Here is a 19,350-nt window from a genome sequence, read left to right as displayed (position 1 = left end):
TGTATCCCTTTGATTCTCAGTGTTAAAAACTAGATTGTGAATGTCAAGGAAATATTTATTTCTGAACTAAAGTATTTGTAGAGAGAAGAAGGGAGTATGCACATGATCGAGAATTATGTTTTGAAAATAAATGAATGATTGACTATTTTAAAAAAGTTAAGCCTTTGGGATCTTGAAAATTTTATTTAATCTTGATGTCATTAAGACTAATCCAAGTTCAATAGAAGTATCAATTAGAGGCCAGAGAATTTAAATACCAATTTCAGAAAGTTAATTTGATGTACAAAAATGTCTTACATTTAATTTTTTCTTTTTCCCTGAAATCAAAGATATGAATAAGCTCAATTTAGAACCAACTTGGAGATTAATACATAATTTTACAGTTCTCCAAGCTTCCACAAGTCTCAAGATGCAAAGGGAGACATTAAATAAAAAATTGGCTCTATAGGGAATTATTCTTTATACTCCATCCCTTTCTGAATATAGATGGTTTTTAAAAATTTAATGTGTAGATCAGGTGCAAATAAACAAGTTTGTAATTCCTTAGAACATTATTTTATTTACCAAATAATTTAAAATGTATTTATTTAACAAATATAAACTGAGCATCTACTATGAATGAGGCATTGTGCTATTTCCTGGAAATACCACTATGAATAAACCAGAAACAGACGCTACCTTCAAGTTGCTTAGAGTCTACTAAGGTCATTTTACATATTCTAGAATGAGGGAAGAGAGTAAAATTTTTCTTTCTCTTACTTTTTGACAGTTGGAATACTGGTGAGATTGATTTGTAAATATTTTACAATAATGAATTAGCCTGCCCAGAAGAAAAATTACTAGAAAATTATTAATAATATATAAAGTCATCCCTTTTACCTTGTGCCAGGCTTTTAGTTTCTGGAATTCCAAAACGTGGCAACACTAGTTAGTACTATACATGTGGTACTCTCTCTATATTTAATGAAATATCCAGATGAATACATTGTTGGAAGTTGTCTTCAAATAAAAGGGTAAAACGTTTCTAACTGCCTTGAAAGAGAAGCAGGTTTGAACCAAGAGTAAGATGTGATTGCTTCCCATCTTCAAATTTAGTCTAGATTATCTTTTCTGGCTTTGCTAAATTCTATTCATTTTCTCAGCAATGTATAAGTCCAGTACATCTAAAAACTAAATTACTAATGGTATCTGTTCTTGTATTTTCAGTGTCTAAATGACTCAGCATATTGCCTTTTGAACTTTAGTCTCCGATCATTTACCATATTAGTCCCCAAACGAACTGCCCTCTATATTTTCCACAGTTGAATACTTCTCTGGCTCTGATACCACCTGGGACTAAGGTAATCAAAGAGAGATAAATCTTGATAAGAATTCTATGCCTCTTCCTGATATTCATGGAAAATCAGCTACATATGCAAAGAAGAAAAATATCTGACCAAAACAGCCAGATTCTACTTAAAGTGAAAGGAAATATTATATTAATTTTCCTCTGACTATTAAAGATTCACACATTTGGCTGTGCATGGTGGTTCATACCTGTAATCCTAGCACTTTGGGAAGTGGAGGCAGGAGGATCCCTTGAGCACAGGAGTTCCAGACCAACCTGGGCAACATGGAGAAACCCCATTTCTACAAATAAATTTTTTGTTGTTGTTAAATAGCTGGGTGTGGTGGCACACACCTGTTGTCCCAGCTACTCTGGAGGCTAAAGTGGTCAGATCCCTTGAGCCCAGGAGACTGAGACTGCAGTGAGCCATGATTTTACCACTGCATTCCAGCCTGGGCAACAGAGCAAGACCCTGTCTCAAAAGATTTTTTAAAAAAGGGTTTATGCATTTGATGCTCAGTTACATAAAATGACACCATTTAAATGTGATAATAACTACACTTTAACATATGTTTGAAAGTATGTCAATCTTAAACTCTTGCTTTTTGGGGAATTTTTAAAATCTTTGCGAAATTCTCTTTTCTCTAGTCATGAGTATTTAATTCCTAGGAAGATATATAGATGTTCTGTGGATGAGGAAATGCTTATAGGAAGAAAATTAATTTTTTCCTAATACAATTCCCTAATTAGGAGCTAAATATTTTGTTGCTTAAAATAAGTTTTTTGATTTTATTCAATATAACCATAAGATTCAATGTTTTTGTTGCTTCCAGATTTTATTCTTTGTTGTAGCTAATTTAGAGTTTCACAACGATATTGCCTTCTCCTTTTTAGAACTTTCTATTCTTGTACATCTTCTTTTAATTACATTGTAGGAGGCAGGATGCTGATATGGATGGACAGTTCCTATCCCAGAAAGATCATATATAATCCTAAATCATGTCAGGTTAAAATCTGAAGGAGGGAACCAAGACAGGAAAAAAAGAAAGTATCTTTCTCCTATATCACCATACAAGTAGCAAGTAGGTATTAATTATAAAGTAGGACTGGATAGGATATCACTTTTACCATGAAGCATTTAGATATCATATACCCATGTATTTTCTTGAAATTAAAAATTGACTCTCAGATTGATAACACTTACATCTCAGAATTTATGAAACAAATAATTGTCATTCCACCAGATGTCTTACTAAACAATGTTTTTGTGTCAAATGGAAAAGAACAGTCCGTTTTTAAAATGGCATAGGTTTAATTTTTTTTCCTCAGTCATCATAAACACACTTTAGACAAACTTCAAAGGGTAATTATCCCTATTAGTCTATATTTGTGTCCATATTTTGGCCAATATAAGCACATAAAATATTGAAATATTAATTGCAAATGTCAACACAGAAAATGAACTAAATTACTTTCATTTGAGTACTACATCCCTAAAAAGATGATATATTACTATAAATTAAAGAAAACACATTCTTGTCTATTCTCAAAACTTCGTTAACCATAGACAAAGCTGCTTTGGGCATATCATACAATACATTATGTGAATATATTCAACAAGGGAAATTATAAAATTGGTGGTTTGGAACTCTCTCTACATTGCTTTATAATATAAAAATTGAAAGGAGTTATTTCAATAAGCTATTTGAAATCACTATTAAAAGATAATGAATTCCTTTTTGCTCCCCATTAGAAAAAAAAAGGCGAATTAAGACTGCGTTGGCAAGCTAGGATGAAAGGAGAGTATGCATGGATTAACTACGGAAAAAGTAGAATCAATATATAAACAAAATGTTCTATCGACTAAGGATTCTTGATTGAAATACAAAACATTCAGAGCCAAACAACTATTTTCCAGTTCTGTTAATGAAACCTAAGCCATCCCTGGATTTGAAATTTTGCTCTACTCTTGCTACTTGCCTTGAACCATACCAAAAGAGAATTCTCCAATAGGCAAAGCAGTAAAAAAGGACTTTCCACAGATTAACTGAGAAGCTCAGTAGATCCTTATTAACACTTAACTGAATTCAAAGCTCTTCCTGAAACTGGGATTTGCCTCGCTAACCCTCTCTGCACCCTGAGCAACGAAATTAGGGATAATTGGCTTCAGGAACTTGAACTCATTTGTCCCGGAGCCTCCAGTCAGACACACCTCGTACTGGTAGCTCTGGGACAGGGTCTCCGTGCCGCTCACGTCCACCAGATGCCCTGGAAAGGGGCCCTCGGGCACCGAGCAGCGACCCACAGAGGCCGCCCTGCTCCTCCTGCACAGCCGCACCGCCACGAACAGGAGCACCGACAAGAGGAAGAGCAACGACACCGAGGCCAACGCCACCACCAGGTAGACGGTGAGCGAGTCGGCCTGGGCCTGGGCCGGGGCCGCCTCCGGGAGCGGCAGGTAGGGCTGGGAGAAGCCGTCCACCAGGAGCAAGTGCAACGTGGCAGTGGCGGAGCGCGGAGGCTCGCCGTTGTCCTTGACCAGCACCACCAGCCTGTGCTTGGCCGCGTCGCGCTCGCTCAGCAGCCTGGCGGTGCGCACCTCGCCATTGTGCGCCCACACACCGAACAGCCCGGGCTCCGTGGCCTTGAGCAGCTGGTACGACAGCCAGGCGTTCTGGCCCGAGTCGCCGTCCACCGCCACCACCTTGGTCACCAGGTAGCCGGGCTCGGCCGCCCGGGGCACCAGCTCGGTGCAGGGCGCGGAGCCGTTCTGCAGCGGGTACAGCACGAAGGGCGAGTTGTCGTTGGCGTCCAGCACCAGCACGCGCACCAGCGCCTCGCTGCTTAGCGCCGGGGAGCCGCGGTCTGTGGCGCCCACGCTGAACTCGAACGCCTGCAGGGCCTCGTAGTCCAGCGACCTGAGGGCGAACAGGTGGCCGTTGTCCGCGTTGATAGAGACCAGGGGGGCGAGGGGCAGGTGCGGGTCCTGGGGTGGCAGCAGCGAGTAGGTGACCAGGGCGTTGGTGCCTGAGTCTCTGTCTGTGGCGCTGACGCTGCCGATGTGCAGGGCGGGGCTGTTGTTCTCGCGGACGAACAGGGTGTAGGAGGTTTGGGTGAAGGCGGGGGCGTTGTCATTGACGTCGGAGACCAGCACGGTTATGTTGTACTTGGTTTTCAGCCTGGGTGTCCCCAAATCAGTGACGGTTATGGTGATGTTGTACTCGGATCTGGTCTCTCTGTCCAGTGCGCCTTCTGACATGAGGGTGTAAAAATTCTCTACGGATGGTTTCAGGATGAAGGGGAGATTGTTCTCAATGGAACACACCACTCTTCCGTTGTCTCCAGAGTCTAGATCAGAAACACTGAAAACAGCCAGTACAGTCTCTGCCGAGTTCTCAGGGATAGGGCTGTTTACTGAAGACAAGGTCAGTTCCGGTGGGTTGTCGTTGACATCAACCACCTGGACTATGACTGTAGACTTTCCGGATAGGCCTCCGCCATCCTTCGCCTCGATGTCGACTTCATAACTATTAATAGCTTCAAAATTCAAATATTTGACTAGTTGCATATCACCAGTAATTGGATTTAGCTGAAAAGTTTTGCGAATTTCTTCAGAAGCATGAAAAAATGCGTATGATATTGTCCCAAAACTTCCTGTATCTAAATCAGAAGCCGAGACTGTGACAATGACAGAGTTAACGGGGGTATTCTCTAGAACTGCAACCTCATAGAGCGGCTGTGCAAATTCTGGTGCATTGTCGTTTATATCTAAGACCTGGATGTTTATCTGGGCTGTCCCAGACCGAGGGGGAGCGCCGCCGTCCAGCGCAGTGAGCGTTAAGCTGAGCTCCGGCTGCTCCTCACGATCCAGCGCTTTATCCAGTACTAATTCCGGGTACTTCCTTCCGTCCCTACGACTGCGAGTGAGTACGTGGAAGTGGGAATTCGGAGTGATAGTGTAGTTTTGGAGGCTGTTTCTTCCCACATCCAAGTCCTCAGCATTTCCCAAAGGAATTACTGCTCCTGGTAGAGTGCTTTCTAGGATTTTCAGATGCATTTCATTTTCAAAGAATACCGGAGAATGGTCATTTACATCTATGATATGGAGCTCGTTTGTAACAAACTGCAAAGGGTTTTGCAGTAATATCTGAAAATGCAGTATGCATGGTTCTGTGGGGCCGCATAGCTCCTCCCGGTCCAATTTCTCATTCAGAAGCAAATCACCTGTCTGATGACTGAGCTGAAAATGCTGTTTGTTCCCTTTGGACACAACTTGGGCCCCCCTCGCGGCCAGTTCCTCTACCCTTAGCCCCAGATCCTTTGCTAGGTTGGCTATTAAAAAGCCCTTCTCTTTTTCCTCAGCCACAGAATAGCGTCTTGACTCGGACCCAGCCAGAGACCCTCCCAGAAAAACAAAGAGAAGCAGGACTTGCCTTTGTCTAAGAAATCGCTCTCCTCCCGCCTCCATTGCACTTTCCGTCACGCTTTTCTAGGGAATGTCTCCAAGCTGAACCTCAGACAGCGCTGGGAAACAGTCTTTTGCCCCACAACCTTTGCAGACGGCCTAGTCAATAAGCCTTTCCAGAGGCTCAGACTTGCTGACTCAAAAATCTGCCTCGGCTCACAACCCCTGGTTTACCACACTGGATCCGTGCGTCACCGAGCATGCACAATGCCCGTGGTTTAATTCGCCTTCTTAGTCAACAGCGCCACCATGCGTTCGCTTGCAGTTTCAAAATCTTGGAGAAGGTGTTTTTGTTTTGCTTTATCGTTTATTCTTATCAACCCTGGTTGACGCTACTGGAGGAGTTTCTCATGTTATATGAATTAAATAAATGCAATCTAGGGAAATAAAATGCGCTCTTATCTAAGAGCAGCGATTCTTCCTGGTAGAGTCCTCATTTACATGATTTAGCGGAAGTGTACAGACACTAGCTTACCCCTCCACTTGTTATAATTACACACAAACTTCAAAAGATTTTTCCTCTAGATGATAGCAAGCTTTACTATCCTATTTATGTTTTTCTTTTTTTTCTAAACTTTGTGAAATGAGTCCGAATTGCCTATACCAGAAAAATAAAAGGAAAAGACACCTCCTGCAAGGTGGTAAAAAGGAAAATATATCATGTCAGAGGTGGATCCGGAGGGCTACAAATGCCTAATTTCTTCCACATTATCACGCTCAAGGAACACTTAAAGTGCTTTCTCTTCTTATTTCAGAGCAAATTTGCAATTATTCATTTCATCTGTATTAGCTTGTTTCCACAGATAATTGTTGAGTTTGTAGAAGTTAGGCAAGTGGTGGTAACAAGACAATGTCTGTATATCTTACAACAATTTTCCATCTAGTGGGTGTACAGTCTTTAAACAGATGTTTAAACAGTGTGAAAAGTGCTACATAGAAAAGGTACTGAGTGCACTGAAAGTATGCAATACGGGGACCTACGTTAATGGAGAGTGATTAAGAAAGTTTCCCCCAAGGTGCACCATTTAATCTGAAACATGAAATAGGAGAAGTGTGCCAAGCTAAGACTGTAGAATGTGTGAAGGCCCTGAGAGAGTGAAGCATAGCTATTGAGACAATGAATGAAGGACAGTGAATACAAAACTTAATGTCTCAAGAGTAAGTGGAAAGGAAGGCTGAAAAGGTAAACCAAGGCCAAATAATGGGTGCTTGCATTTTATTCTGAGAACAAAAGGAAGCCATTGCAAGGTTGTTGGTAGAGAAATAAAACAATGCAAATATGTGTTCAATGTAGCCTCTTTTGTACTTCTACACAATTATCAAGAATGTTTGCTCTTAATACTAGTGATACTAAAAATAATAGCAATATCACTTTTATGTCTTTATATTGAGTATAACTGCAAGCTATTCAAATACCTGTTATCATTTGGGGTAGAAGAAGAGAAACTTTGTGACTCATCCAAAATCTTACAGGTAATGAGTTGGTTGATCAGAGACTTTTGATACCAACACAGCGCTCTACCCCACTGCTAATCTCAAAACAAGACCTTCAAAGTTAATATTACAATTTTAATAGGAAAGCTCATTAAAATGTATGTAGAAATCATATAAAAATGTAAAGATAGACTGAGTAACATTAATAATTAAGATTTGTTTTAATGTATGGATGAGAAAGTAAACTGCAAGAAATGAAAACAGTTGGGTTAGTCATTTAGGGAACTATGGAAGGAAATTTAAGTAACAAAATTAAAAACCACAATTTCATCTGTATTTCTTAAGCCAGTGGACAGGAGAGGAGGCTCAGTTTAAGCATTAAGAGAAAAAGGAAAAATACGTTGAAGGAAAGCAACAACAGAATGATAACTGCATGTTTGAACAATGGTGATCAATTCAATTAAAAAAATTGTAATTCATTGTACACCGAAGAGTATTTGGTTCCAGCAAAATGTTTTCCTTTAAGTGTTTTAGTTTATTTAAATATCAATATATCACAGGTAAAATACTTTTCTCTCTTTCAATCATTCAAAAATTTTATTAAGAACCTATAATGTTCCAGTGACTGTGTGAATCATGCAATAAATGAGGGAGCTGTTGAGAAACAGAACTCAAGCACCTTTATAAAAAAGCATTGAGAAGTCTAGGGAAATGAAAGGGGGAAAAATAGAAGTAGCCAGTGGAAAAAAAGAGAGTGAGTGGTGTTAGATACATTTTTCTCCCAAAAGGCTTATTTCTAAGTGAATCCTAAATGCTCCAGAAAATGTTAAAAACAGCAATACCAAGCTATATTTGAGGTTTCTAAAGGTCAAGGACAAAGACATGTACTCCCTCATATTTTTTGGATTTTAATGAAGTGCTCAATGTTAATAGGTTATTAATAATTTTAAAAGATTTTAAAGGGGGGGGACTGGAATAAGCAGAGGGCTCTTAAAAAGCTATTTGAAAGCGAAAGCATGATGAATTAGCATGACTTTGAAAACTGCTAGACGTGTATTATTTATCTACATTTTAGAATATTAATGATTGATTTTTGACAAAAATTTATTAGAGCACTTATGATGTTAATGCCTTGTAGAATCCAACAGTTAGAATTTTTACAATCTCTAAAGATTAATACTTTTTATATGTCAATATTTTAAGAAGTATATATATTGGGCCTGGGGGCGGTGGTTCATGCCCTTAATCCAGCACTTTGGAAGGCTGAAGTGGGCAGATCACCTGAGGTCAGGAGTTCAAGACCAGCCTGACCAACATGGAGAAACCCTGTCTCTACTACAAATACAAAATTAGCCGGGCATAATGACTCATGCCTGTAATCCCAGCTACTTGGGAGGCTGAGGCAGGAGAATAGCTTGAACCTGGGAGGCAGAGGTTGCGGCAAGCCAAGATTGCACCACTGCACTCCACTCCAGCCTGGGCAACAAGAGCAAAACTCCATCTCAAAGAAAAAAAAAAGTACATATATTGAAAAATGTAAGGACGGTGCTTGCTATATTATTCATAAATATACCTATTTAAAGGGTTAGCCAATGTGAATTCACAGGATAGAATTTACACTAGCCTAAGAGGATATAACAAACACAAATATTCTGGGCTGGAAAATATAACTCATGTAATGATAACAAATATTTTCAAATGTAGGACTTCAAAATTATCTAGGACTACGGACTGTGAGGTCTGGAAAAGATGCTCTAACTTAAAGATTTCTGAAAATACAAAATTTACACTTTAAATGCAATTAAATTGCAATGAAACTAACCAACAATTAGAATACAAAGAAAATTTACATTCATTATACCGCAAAAACTCATACGTTATAAATACCAGTAACATGCATAGAATTGGAATAAGATAGTTACGTTCTAATAAAAGGAGACACCTCCAATGGGCAAAGCAGTGAAAAAGGACTTTCCACAAATTAAATGAGACTAGCATCAGTAGATTCTTATTAACACTTAACTGAATTCAAAGCTTTTCCTGAAACTGGGATTTGCCTCGTTAACCCTCTCTGCACCCTGAGCAACGAAGTTGGGGATAATTGGCTTCAGGAACTTGAACTCATTTGTCCCGGAGCCTCCAGTCAGACACACCTCGTACTGGTAGCTCTGGGACAGGGTCTCGGTGCCGCTCACATCCACCAGATGCCCTGGAAAGGGACCCTCGGGCACCGAGCAGCGACCCACAGAGGCCGCCCTGCTCCTCCTGCACAGCCGCACCGCCACGAACAGGAGCACCGACAAGAGGAAGAGCAACGACACTGAGGCCAACGCCACCACCAGGTAGACGGTGAGCGAGTCGGCCTGGGCCTGGGCCGGGGCCGCCTCCGGGAGCGGCAGGTAGGGCTGGGAGAAGCCGTCCACCAGGAGCACGTGTAGCGTGGCGGTGGCCGAGCGCGGAGGCTCGCCATTGTCCTTGACCAGCACCACCAGCCTGTGCTTGGCTGCGTCGCGCTCGCTCAGCAGCCTGGCGGTGCGCACCTCGCCATTGTGCGCCCACACGCCGAACAGCCCGAGCTCCGTGGCCTTGAGCAGCTGGTACGACAGCCAGGCGTTCTGGCCCGAGTCGCCGTCCACCGCCACCACCTTGGTCACCAGGTAGCCCGGCTCGGCCGCCCGGGGCACCAGCTCGGTGCAGGGCGCGGAGCCGTTCTGCAGAGGGTACAGCACGAAGGGCGAGTTGTCGTTGGCGTCCAGCACCAGCACGCGCACCAGCGCCTCGCTGCTCAGCTCCGGGGAGCCGCGGTCTGTGGCGCCCACGCGGAACTCGAACGCCTGCAGGGCCTCGTAGTCCAGCGACCTGAGGGCGAACAGGTGGCCGTTATCTGCGTTGATGGAGACCAGGGAGGCGAGGGGCAGGTGCGGGTCCTGGGGTGGCAGCAGCGAATAGGTGACCTGGGCGTTGGTGCCTGAGTCTCTGTCTGTGGCGCTGACGCTGCCGATGTGCAGGGCGGGGCTGTTGTTCTCGCGGACGAACAGGGTGTAGGAGGTTTGGGTGAAGGCGGGGGCGTTGTCATTGACGTCGGAGACCAGCACGGTTATGTTGTGCTGGATTTTCAGCCTGGGTGTCCCCAAGTCGGTGACGGTGATGGTGATGTTGTATTCGGATCTGGTCTCCCGGTCCAGGGCTGTGCTTATCACCAGAGTGTAAAAGTTCTCAACAGAAGGTTTCAAGAAAAAAGGAAGATCATCTTGGATGGAGCACACTGTCCTTCCGTTGTCTCCGGAGTCAGGATCTGAAACACTGAATACAGCAATGAGGGTGTCCTGCAAGTTTTCTGGGATCTGATTGATAAGTGTCGACATAGTCAGTTCCGGAGGATTGTCATTCAAATCCATTACTTGGACAAATACCACACAAGTTCCAGATAGGCCCCCACCATCTGTCGCCTGAATATTTACTGTGTACGTCTGGATGGATTCGAAATCCAGTGTCTGTCTTAAAAGGAGTTCTCCCGATTTTGCACTTAATCGAAACGTTTTGCGAATGTCTTCAGAGGCTTGGAAAAATGCATAAGATATTTCTCCATTAGTTCCAATGTCTAAATCCCTGGCAGAGACGATGGCAACCTGGGATCCAATAGGGCTGTCCTCCGGGATCTGCACCTCATAGAGCAGCTTTGCAAACTCTGGGACGTTGTCATTGATGTCCATAACTTCAATCCGTACCAGGGCCGTGCCGGACCTGGGTGGAGTCCCGCCATCTACCGCTGTGAGGGTTAACCTGATCTCAGGCTGCTCCTCGCGATCCAGGGCTCTGTTCAGCACCAGCTGTGGTAATATTATGCCATCGAGACTGTCTTGTAAATTAAGATGGAAGTGGAAATTGGGACTGATTGTGTAATTTTGGAGACTGTTGGTTCCTACATCCAAGTCCTGGGCACGTTCTATTAAGAAAGTAGTTCCAGGAGTGATACTTTCTGGAATTTTCAACAGTATTTCTTTGTCTAGGAAAACTGGGGAATGATCATTTATGTCCCTAATCCGTAGCTCCGCCTGAAAAAACTGCAAGGGATTTTCTAGTAACACCTGGAAAGGTAAGACACAGGGCTCTGTGGGGCCGCACAGCTCCTCCCGGTCCAATTTCTCATTTAAGAACAAATCCCCGGTCTGCTTATCGAATTGCAAATGCATTTTTTTTCCTTTAGAAACGACCCTGGCCCCCCTCACAGCAAGTTCTCCTATCTCCAGCCCCAGGTCTTTTAACAAATTGGCCACAAAGGAGCCACTCTCCGTTTCCTCGGCCACTGAGTAGTGCCTAGGCTGGGAACTAGCCTGAGCTATGCCCAGCAAAACAAAGAATATCAGGACTTGCCTTTGTTTAGGAACGCGCTCCTTCCCCTCTCCGGCCTCCATTGCCTTCTGGTCTCACACCAAACCTGCTCCAGCTCGGGCTCACGTTGTCGCTGACTCTATCTCCCCGTATCTCGCTGATACTGGGATGAGTGGACAATCCTAGGGCCCGGATTTCCCGGAGCGACCGCCTTAGAAAGCCTCCTCTTCCTGCTTGCTGCTGCTTTAGTTGAGTTATCTGGGTGAAGGAGCGTCGGCTGGGTGCTTTGTTTCTGCTACTTCTAAGGCTGCAGCGCCACCCCGCGTCTCTTCCGAGTATTTATTTTCTCCTAAACTTTAAGAAAATCCCAGTGCTTTCTTTCAGGCTGATGGCAGTAGAAATTGAGTATTTTCAAGTAGTATATTTTCAATATACCGAAGTCTTATTGGCGTTTCGAAAGGCTCTTCATTGCACCCACAGAGACATGGCAAGAATAAATAAATCTTCACTTCAGTTCCCTCACAGATCCAAGCGTTTTTTGTTTTTTTTTTTCAAACTGGAAAAAATAAATTTCAGAACCTGGAAGGGAGTGATCTCAGTCCTAGCATGCTTCAGAAAAAAGGCTTAGACTAAGAAAGTTCTATTTTTATTCAGAGTTTGGGCATGTGTGCAACTCAGTGGTGGTTAGGTTAGCATCATCACACTCAAACCCAACCGAAAAACACAGAGACCCAGGAAAAGCACAGAATCCAAATAAGAGTATTTTAAGGGGCACTGAAATAGTCTCCTTACTCATACTTCTTTCTTTGCACTGCTCCCGCTTCACATTTCCCTGAACTTTGATGTGTCTGAGCCTCATGAAACTCTCCAAGAGCAGCCAGATATCTTCTTCTTGTAAATGTATCAATATTATTTTCCTTTCTAATGCCTAGAACTTTCAACATAACCTCAATTCAACTACCACATCTAGTAAAGTTAAGAGCAATTTCATAATATTAAATAGCCAGTAAATATTCCAGTTTCCCCAATTATCTTTAAAAATGTATTTCCAGTGATGGTTTCTTCCATCTGCTTCCAAACAAGGTATGTATGTCATTGTTTGTTGTTAGGTTTTTTAAATTTTCTGTCTCTTTGGGTTTTTTTTAATGTTAATATAAAGAAATAAGTTATCAAGCCACAGAATGACACGAAGGAAACTTAAATGCATATTTCTCAGTGAAAGAATCCAGACTGAAAAGGAAATGATACTGTATAATTCCAGTTACATGATACTCTGAAAAAGGCCAAATTATAGAGACACTTAAAAGATCAGTGGGTAGCTAGGAAGAAGAGGGAGGGGGAATGAAGAAGTTAACACTGGGGACTTTACGATACTATAATGGTAGATACATGACATTATACAGTTGTCAAAATCCACAGAACTATACAACACAAAGAGTGAACACTAAACTATGGAATTTAGTTAATAATTTACCAGTATTGGCTCATCAGTTGTAACAAATGTACCAGAGTAATGCAAGATTTTGATAACAGGGAAACTTTGAGTGGTAGAAAATCGGTATGTGAGGGGGACTATTTGTACTGTTTGCTCAATTTTCTGTAAAACCTAAGGCTGCTTTAAAAAAATAATTTTACTTTGGGAAGCCGAGGCGGGCAGATCACAAGGTCAAGAGATCAAAACCATCCTGGCCAACCTGGTGAAACCCCATCTCTACCAAAAATACAAAAAACACTTAGCCAGGCGTGGTGATGGGTGCCTGTAATCCCAGCTACTTGGGAGGCTGAGGCAGGAGAAGCATAACCCGGGAGGCGGAGGTTGCAGTGAGCCAAGATCATGCCATTACACTCCACGCCTGGTGACAAAGTGAGACTCTGTTTCAAAATAATAATAATAATAATAATGATAATAATAAATATTAGGATGTGTCTCTAAAAGATCCATTGGGTTAAAAAACTGGGGGATGAAGAAAAAAATTAAATATATAGAAAAGTTGAAACAACTATACACAAACTACAACTCTAACCTCCATCCAAATTAACAATTGTTTGTTTTACCATATTTATTCTATCTTATTCTGCACACACACCTGCTTTTCTGCTGACTCATATGAAAGTAACTTGCAGACATCATATTTCACCTCTAAATATTTCAGCACGTATCACATAATTACAATATTATCTCATATAATCATAATGCTACTATCATACTTAAGAAAATTTGAAAAAATTCTACAATGTTATCTAAAATCCAGTCCCAATCAAATTTCACTGTCTTTCCATTATCTTTTCCTCAATTTTGATAAGAATTCACATTCACTCAAGTTCCTTTGACAAATGCACTTACTTTTTTTAACTATTTGTTATAAGAAATGTCTTAGAAACTTTTTCAACCAGCTTTGATAATGGTATTTGGGTGTTAGATCTATTTACTCTAGAATAGTCTCCCATCTTTAATGACATTAAATTTCTGAAGTGTCCAGACTAGTTGTTTTGTAGGATGTCCTACATTCTGAATCTGATTGTTTCTTCATGGTATCATTTAACCTGTTCTTCTATCCCCTGTATTTTCAGAAAAGTGGACTGGATTATTTATTAAATGTAACAATAGCATAATATTTTAAAAAGCTCTCATTTATCCTCTGTAACTGCCAAAAAAAGGATAATCACAGTTTCCCTTTCTTAACATTTAGAAAACATGCCTATCTCTACCTGTTATTTTTTGCTTTTCATGACTATTACTTTTATATGGATGTTATAATAATTCAAAATATTTTAATTCATTGACATTGAGCATTAAACAAATTCATTGAGGTGAATAATATCCAAGGCCCAAGTTTTTAAAAACAGCTTTTTATATAAGCTGCAAAACCTAATTAGGGTCCGAAATAGATGTCATGAAGATCAGTTATATCATACAGGCAGGTTATAACTGGAAGGTTACTTGAAATTTTACACTTAACCAGGTATATGGCTATTTCCTTTGGACAGGTTTTCTGAACTAAATCAGTTGTAGTTAATTTGAGATAAGATAAAGGAGACGAAAATAGGTAATATGAAGAAAATAACATAATCTTGCTCCTCTCACAAGCAGGAGAATAGAAAACTTAATATCTAAGATACATCAGAGGATACAATAACCAAGAACACATTAGGTTTTATTGTGAAAAAAATTTTAAAACCTCTCATGTTGTCATGTGTCCTCACAATTCAGAAGGTTTTACCCATCTTTCATTTCAATGCTATTAACATACCTAGAAATAAAAGTAAGTTTCTCTTTTTCAAAAATGATATAACCAACACCAATATTTTATATTTGTATATGGGTTTCTAGCTTTAAATGCATTATATCTGCTATGCTATTTTAAATCATTTATTTTCTTAAACCTTGATGAGAATACACCTTCCTTCTTTACAAATGCTCTTATTTTCTTAATCTCCTTCAATAAGGAATCGTATATATTAGATTAGAATTTATAGCATATTTATAAGTCTAAATGAAATATCATGTTTACATATAGTAAATTTATTGTAATGAGGGAATCTATTACATAATTTAAAAATTATGTTATTACAATAGGTTTAATTTCTTAGGTTTGGCTTTACTTTTCATATGCTGCACAAGCACAGCCATTATCCTAGGAGTCACTTTCATAATTTTGAAGATTCGTTTCAATAAAATCTAACTATTAAAATATTACACAAATAATTTTATATACAGGAATAGAAAAATATTTTCAAAAACACTAAAAAATGAAAGCAAGTCATTTCAGTCTTATTACAAAAGTACAGCCATTCAAAAAATAAATAAGAACACATTGTTCGAGTATCTGTCATAATTAAGCCTCTCTTTTTGGGACGAAAGGGTGATTTGATTTTTTGACTGCCATGAGATGAAAATTACAAGAATTAAGAGAAAGGGTAGTCAAAGGGATTTACATGACCATTTTCCTATCAAAGATAATACCAAATGATAGGGAAATATTATCCCCACTAGTATCCCTCTTTAAATAGAGAGGGATCTTCAGCTTTTCAATGCCTTCTGCCCATAAGCTGGCTTTACTTAGCCATAAGATGGCAGAAGAAGGAGGTGTTCTCAGTGATCTAACACTAAGACTCTGCAGAAAATATGAGAGAAATATTCTAGGATGAGAAGGGAGTATTCTGGCATAGTTTATTACCCTAATCTAGGGGGAAAATTGGGGGCATATTCGACTAATTTACTTTTGCCTTATTGAGGATACAAGTAAGTTTTCCCATAATCTATCAAGACATACATTTCATGAAGCTCAAGCAAACAGGATTTCAAAATAAAGGTCAGCTAGACTTCGTGGCTCACACCTGTAATCCCAGCACTTCGGGAGTCCAAGATGGGTGGACTGCTTGAGTCCAGGAGTTGGAGACCAGCCTGGGCAATGTAGCAAAACTCCATGTCTACCAAAAAAAAAAAAATCAGCCAGGTGTGGTGGCTCACGCCCATAGTCCCAGCTACTTGGGGGGCTAGGGTGGTAACATCACTTGAGCCCTGGAGGCAGAGGTTGCAGTAAGCCGAGATCACACCACTGAACTCCATCCAGCCTGGGTGACAGAGCGACACCCTGTCTCAAACAACAAAGACAACAACAAACAAGCAAATGAAACATGAAATAAATGCCACTCAAAAAGGGGAAATGGTGTTGTTTATTCTCTTCCCACAGGACAAATAAGCAAGAAAAGGTTTTAAAAGTGATACCTGCACAAGAATCTTGCCCAATTTTGTTTAAGGAAAACCATCAGAGTCTATTAGGACAATCTGTCCCCTTGAAAATAAAAATCTTGACCAGGACTGCAGATAAAGTTAGATAGACCGATATAGATGGAAATAGAGATGAGAGAGTAGAAGTATGACCTCTTCTAAAAATCTCAGGCCTTTTTTTACGATTAAAATAGGCTAAAACTTAAATCGGGTTTAGGTAATCTGGTAGACGATTGAATTTTCACTAAGATCACTATTGAAATTTTACTTTAAAAGAAAATATGGACCGGGCGCGGGGGCTCACGCCTGTAATCCCAGCACTTTGGGAGGCCGAAGCGGGTGGATCATGAGGTCAGGAGATGGAGACCATCCTAGCTAACACGGTGAAACCCCGTCTCTACTAAAAATACAAAATATTAGCTGGCCGTGGTGGCAGGCGCTGTAGTCCCAGCTACTTGGGAGGCTGAGGCAGGAGAATGGCGTGAACCCGGGAGGGGGAGCTTGCTGTGAGCCGAGATCGTGCCACTGCACTACAGCCTGGGCGACAGAGCGAGACTCTGTCTCAAAAAAAAAAAAAAAGAAAGAGAAAGAAAAAAGAAAATATGGCTAAGTACAATATCGAAAATTAGTAAACAATGAAGAAGTCCAAAGGTGTAGAGAGGGCAAAGAATATGGGGTGAGGGGAAGAAACCTGAAACTCTGACTACAAAATACAAAGCATAATCAATTTAGATATGCTAAAGAAATATAAGGAAATACTTGAAAATTATTATATTTTCATATCAGAGTAATTATTTGAACATCTACTGTGAAAAGGAGCAGGCCGACAAGAGAACAAAGGAATCTTAAAACCATAGTTATGACCAAATAAATGCTAAGTGAGGAATCTAAGTGACAGACCCCATATTCCTGAGGTCTGTCAAGATGTAGCCAGTAGAGCTGACAGAAACAGCTGACCAGCAGCAGTTGTACCAGCAGCAGTTGTTGTCTTACTCTGGAGTACACAGGTGGCATCTCAGTGTCCTTGACCATAACCTGAAGTCTATGATTGGCTAGATTACCATCACTCACAAACCTGGTGTGCACACTTCCTAGTTTTGGGCTAACATGCTATGCAGATGGAGACTCAAGTCTTTGAGTAACTGATAGGACATGAAGATCTTCCAGACCTAGTCTCCTTCTACTGCCACCATCTTGAACATCACATAATCCGTTCTGCATTAAATATAACACAAAGGGGAACTGCCATTGCCATCAAATATTACCAACCACACCAATACCATGCTGATAGCTCATTGTACTAGTGTCTGTTTCTCTCATACAGAACTTGACTCTTAAGGGCCTTACAAACAGATGATTTGTGTCCACTGTCGTGGAGTACTGCACATCCTGGGAAACCAGAAGCAAATAAGTTACTTGCGTGTTTTTCTAAGTCTCTGTCTATGGCAATGTGCTGCTAAAATGCACACTTTTAGGGCTGTGTTTTCACACTTGAAAAGTGTAGAGGCAGTTTGGTGAAAATGAAGACCTGGTTTTATTGTTTCCTTTCAGCTTACGGTAACTCCAGATCTCTGGCAGTGATCATAGAATTGTACTTGTCTTTATTCTACCTCTATTGAAGGCTTTAGGGTGAAGGGAGGGTGATATTATGAAGCCAAAATATCTATTTTTTTCTGTGGTCTGGATCTGAAACACAGGAAACAGCAGATATGGTCTAAAGGCAGATATGGCTCCTTGGGACCCAGTTCATAAATGATGACATGATGATTAGGAGTGGACTGTCTTTTACATCAAGAAGTTACATTTTCCAGAGTCTTTAATTACTGATGATCTCAGAATCCACACTGTAGATTAGTATAGCCTTGGAATTTATGGGTTTGCATGATGGGTTTGCTTTTGGTACTTTTATACCAATGTAAATGTTTTATTAAAGTTTTCATTAAGTCTTCAGTAGCCCGGTAAAACCTTAAAGATAGTTTTCTATTATATCTTATATCCAAATTCCTGATAGAAAGGTGATAGCCAGGGAGGAAAAACTTTTTCTGGGATTACTGTACTGAACTACTGTATATTACAGCTGAGTAAAATCACTAACAACCCACAACTTTGGTGAAGACCAATGTAGATTTGGATCTATGTGGTGACCCATCATCCAATATCATGATAGTCAAATTAACCTCAACCCATTTCTTTCCATTGAGAAAATTGCCCATCCTCATTCAGGATATTTCCTGCCACCATTCTCTAAACAAACAGAAGAGAAGACATGGGAATTAGGATTCAAAATATACTTATGAATACTGCTCTGTCTACATATTCTGCCATCTATATGGTCTCCACAAGATGCTCTCCTTGATTTTTTGCAGCATTCTTAGATCCAGTAATACACACTAGTGAATGGCTATATCTGTGAGTCCAAGGTACCTTGTAAAAATGTAACTTATTTTTCCAAGTTACCTTTCTCAAGGCAAGTGAGTAACTCAAATGAGTTACATTTTTCAAAGGTGCTCTGAGACTCACAGATGGATCCAATTTCTATTTAGTACCCACTCCTCAGTCTTTTGATTTGAAAATGCTGGGGTTTTTTTAATCTATAGAAACATGAGTTACCCTCTCACTCCCCGCACATCTCAAGTTCCCCATCCTAAGGCCCAAATCTCTGCAAAATTAGCAATGAAGGAACCACTCTCCAGCAGCTCTGGAACAGAATTCTGCAATTCAGTATCCTGAATGGTACAGGCCTAGTAAAACAGAATCATACTTTGTTTTAGACTGGGCTTTAAGTATTACATTATTCCTTCTTCTAACACCTTCCAGCAAATATGGTCCTGCAGAAACTCTGATCACCCTAATGTTTCTATTACTTATGCCACCAGAATCTGAGGCATCCAATACAACTTTCACAGACAAGGTAATATAATATGAAACATACAGCACTGTATTTGCAATCTGCTTTAACCACCATTTGAGCCTGCAGTGCCATTATAGGACCGCCCCCGTCCCCCACCACCGCTTAGTGTATTAAACTCTCTAGAAAGAAAAAAAGTATTTGAGAAAGGC

At 40.7% G+C, this 19,350-nt stretch overlaps 2 protein-coding genes across 4 annotated transcripts; both read right to left on the bottom strand.

Annotated features, from left to right (window-relative positions):
- Positions 1 to 2,619: 2,619 nt before the first annotated feature.
- PCDHB3 (protocadherin beta 3) lies at positions 2,620 to 5,932 on the bottom strand. Its single transcript, XM_001090814.5, has one exon. The coding sequence runs from the start codon at positions 5,793 to 5,795 to the stop codon at positions 3,405 to 3,407; it is 2,391 nt and encodes a 796-aa protein (XP_001090814.3). The 5' UTR covers positions 5,796 to 5,932; the 3' UTR covers positions 2,620 to 3,404.
- A 1,059-nt stretch (positions 5,933 to 6,991) lies between these two features.
- On the bottom strand, positions 6,992 to 16,128 carry PCDHB2 (protocadherin beta 2). Of its 3 annotated transcripts, none has more exons than XM_077937240.1 (2): positions 16,114 to 16,128; positions 7,424 to 11,620 (listed from the first exon to the last, which is right to left on the bottom strand). In XM_077937240.1, exons 1-2 carry the CDS (start codon positions 16,126 to 16,128, stop codon positions 9,245 to 9,247), a joined length of 2,391 nt encoding a protein of 796 aa, XP_077793366.1. In that variant the 3' UTR covers positions 7,424 to 9,244. The 3 variants fall into 3 exon arrangements, with proteins under 3 accessions (XP_001089657.3, XP_077793366.1, XP_077793367.1); XM_077937241.1 differs by lacking the exon at positions 16,114 to 16,128 and having other exon boundaries at positions 7,424 to 11,290; positions 11,601 to 11,809; XM_001089657.5 differs by lacking the exon at positions 16,114 to 16,128 and having other exon boundaries at positions 6,992 to 11,809.
- Between the last annotated feature and the right edge of the window lie 3,222 nt (positions 16,129 to 19,350).

Source organism: Macaca mulatta, chromosome 6 (assembly GCF_049350105.2).
Source record: "Macaca mulatta isolate MMU2019108-1 chromosome 6, T2T-MMU8v2.0, whole genome shotgun sequence".
Classification (NCBI taxonomy): Eukaryota; Metazoa; Chordata; class Mammalia; order Primates; family Cercopithecidae; genus Macaca; species Macaca mulatta.
The sequence above is the reverse complement of the archived record's forward strand: the minus strand, read 5'-3'. Positions and strand labels throughout refer to the sequence as shown.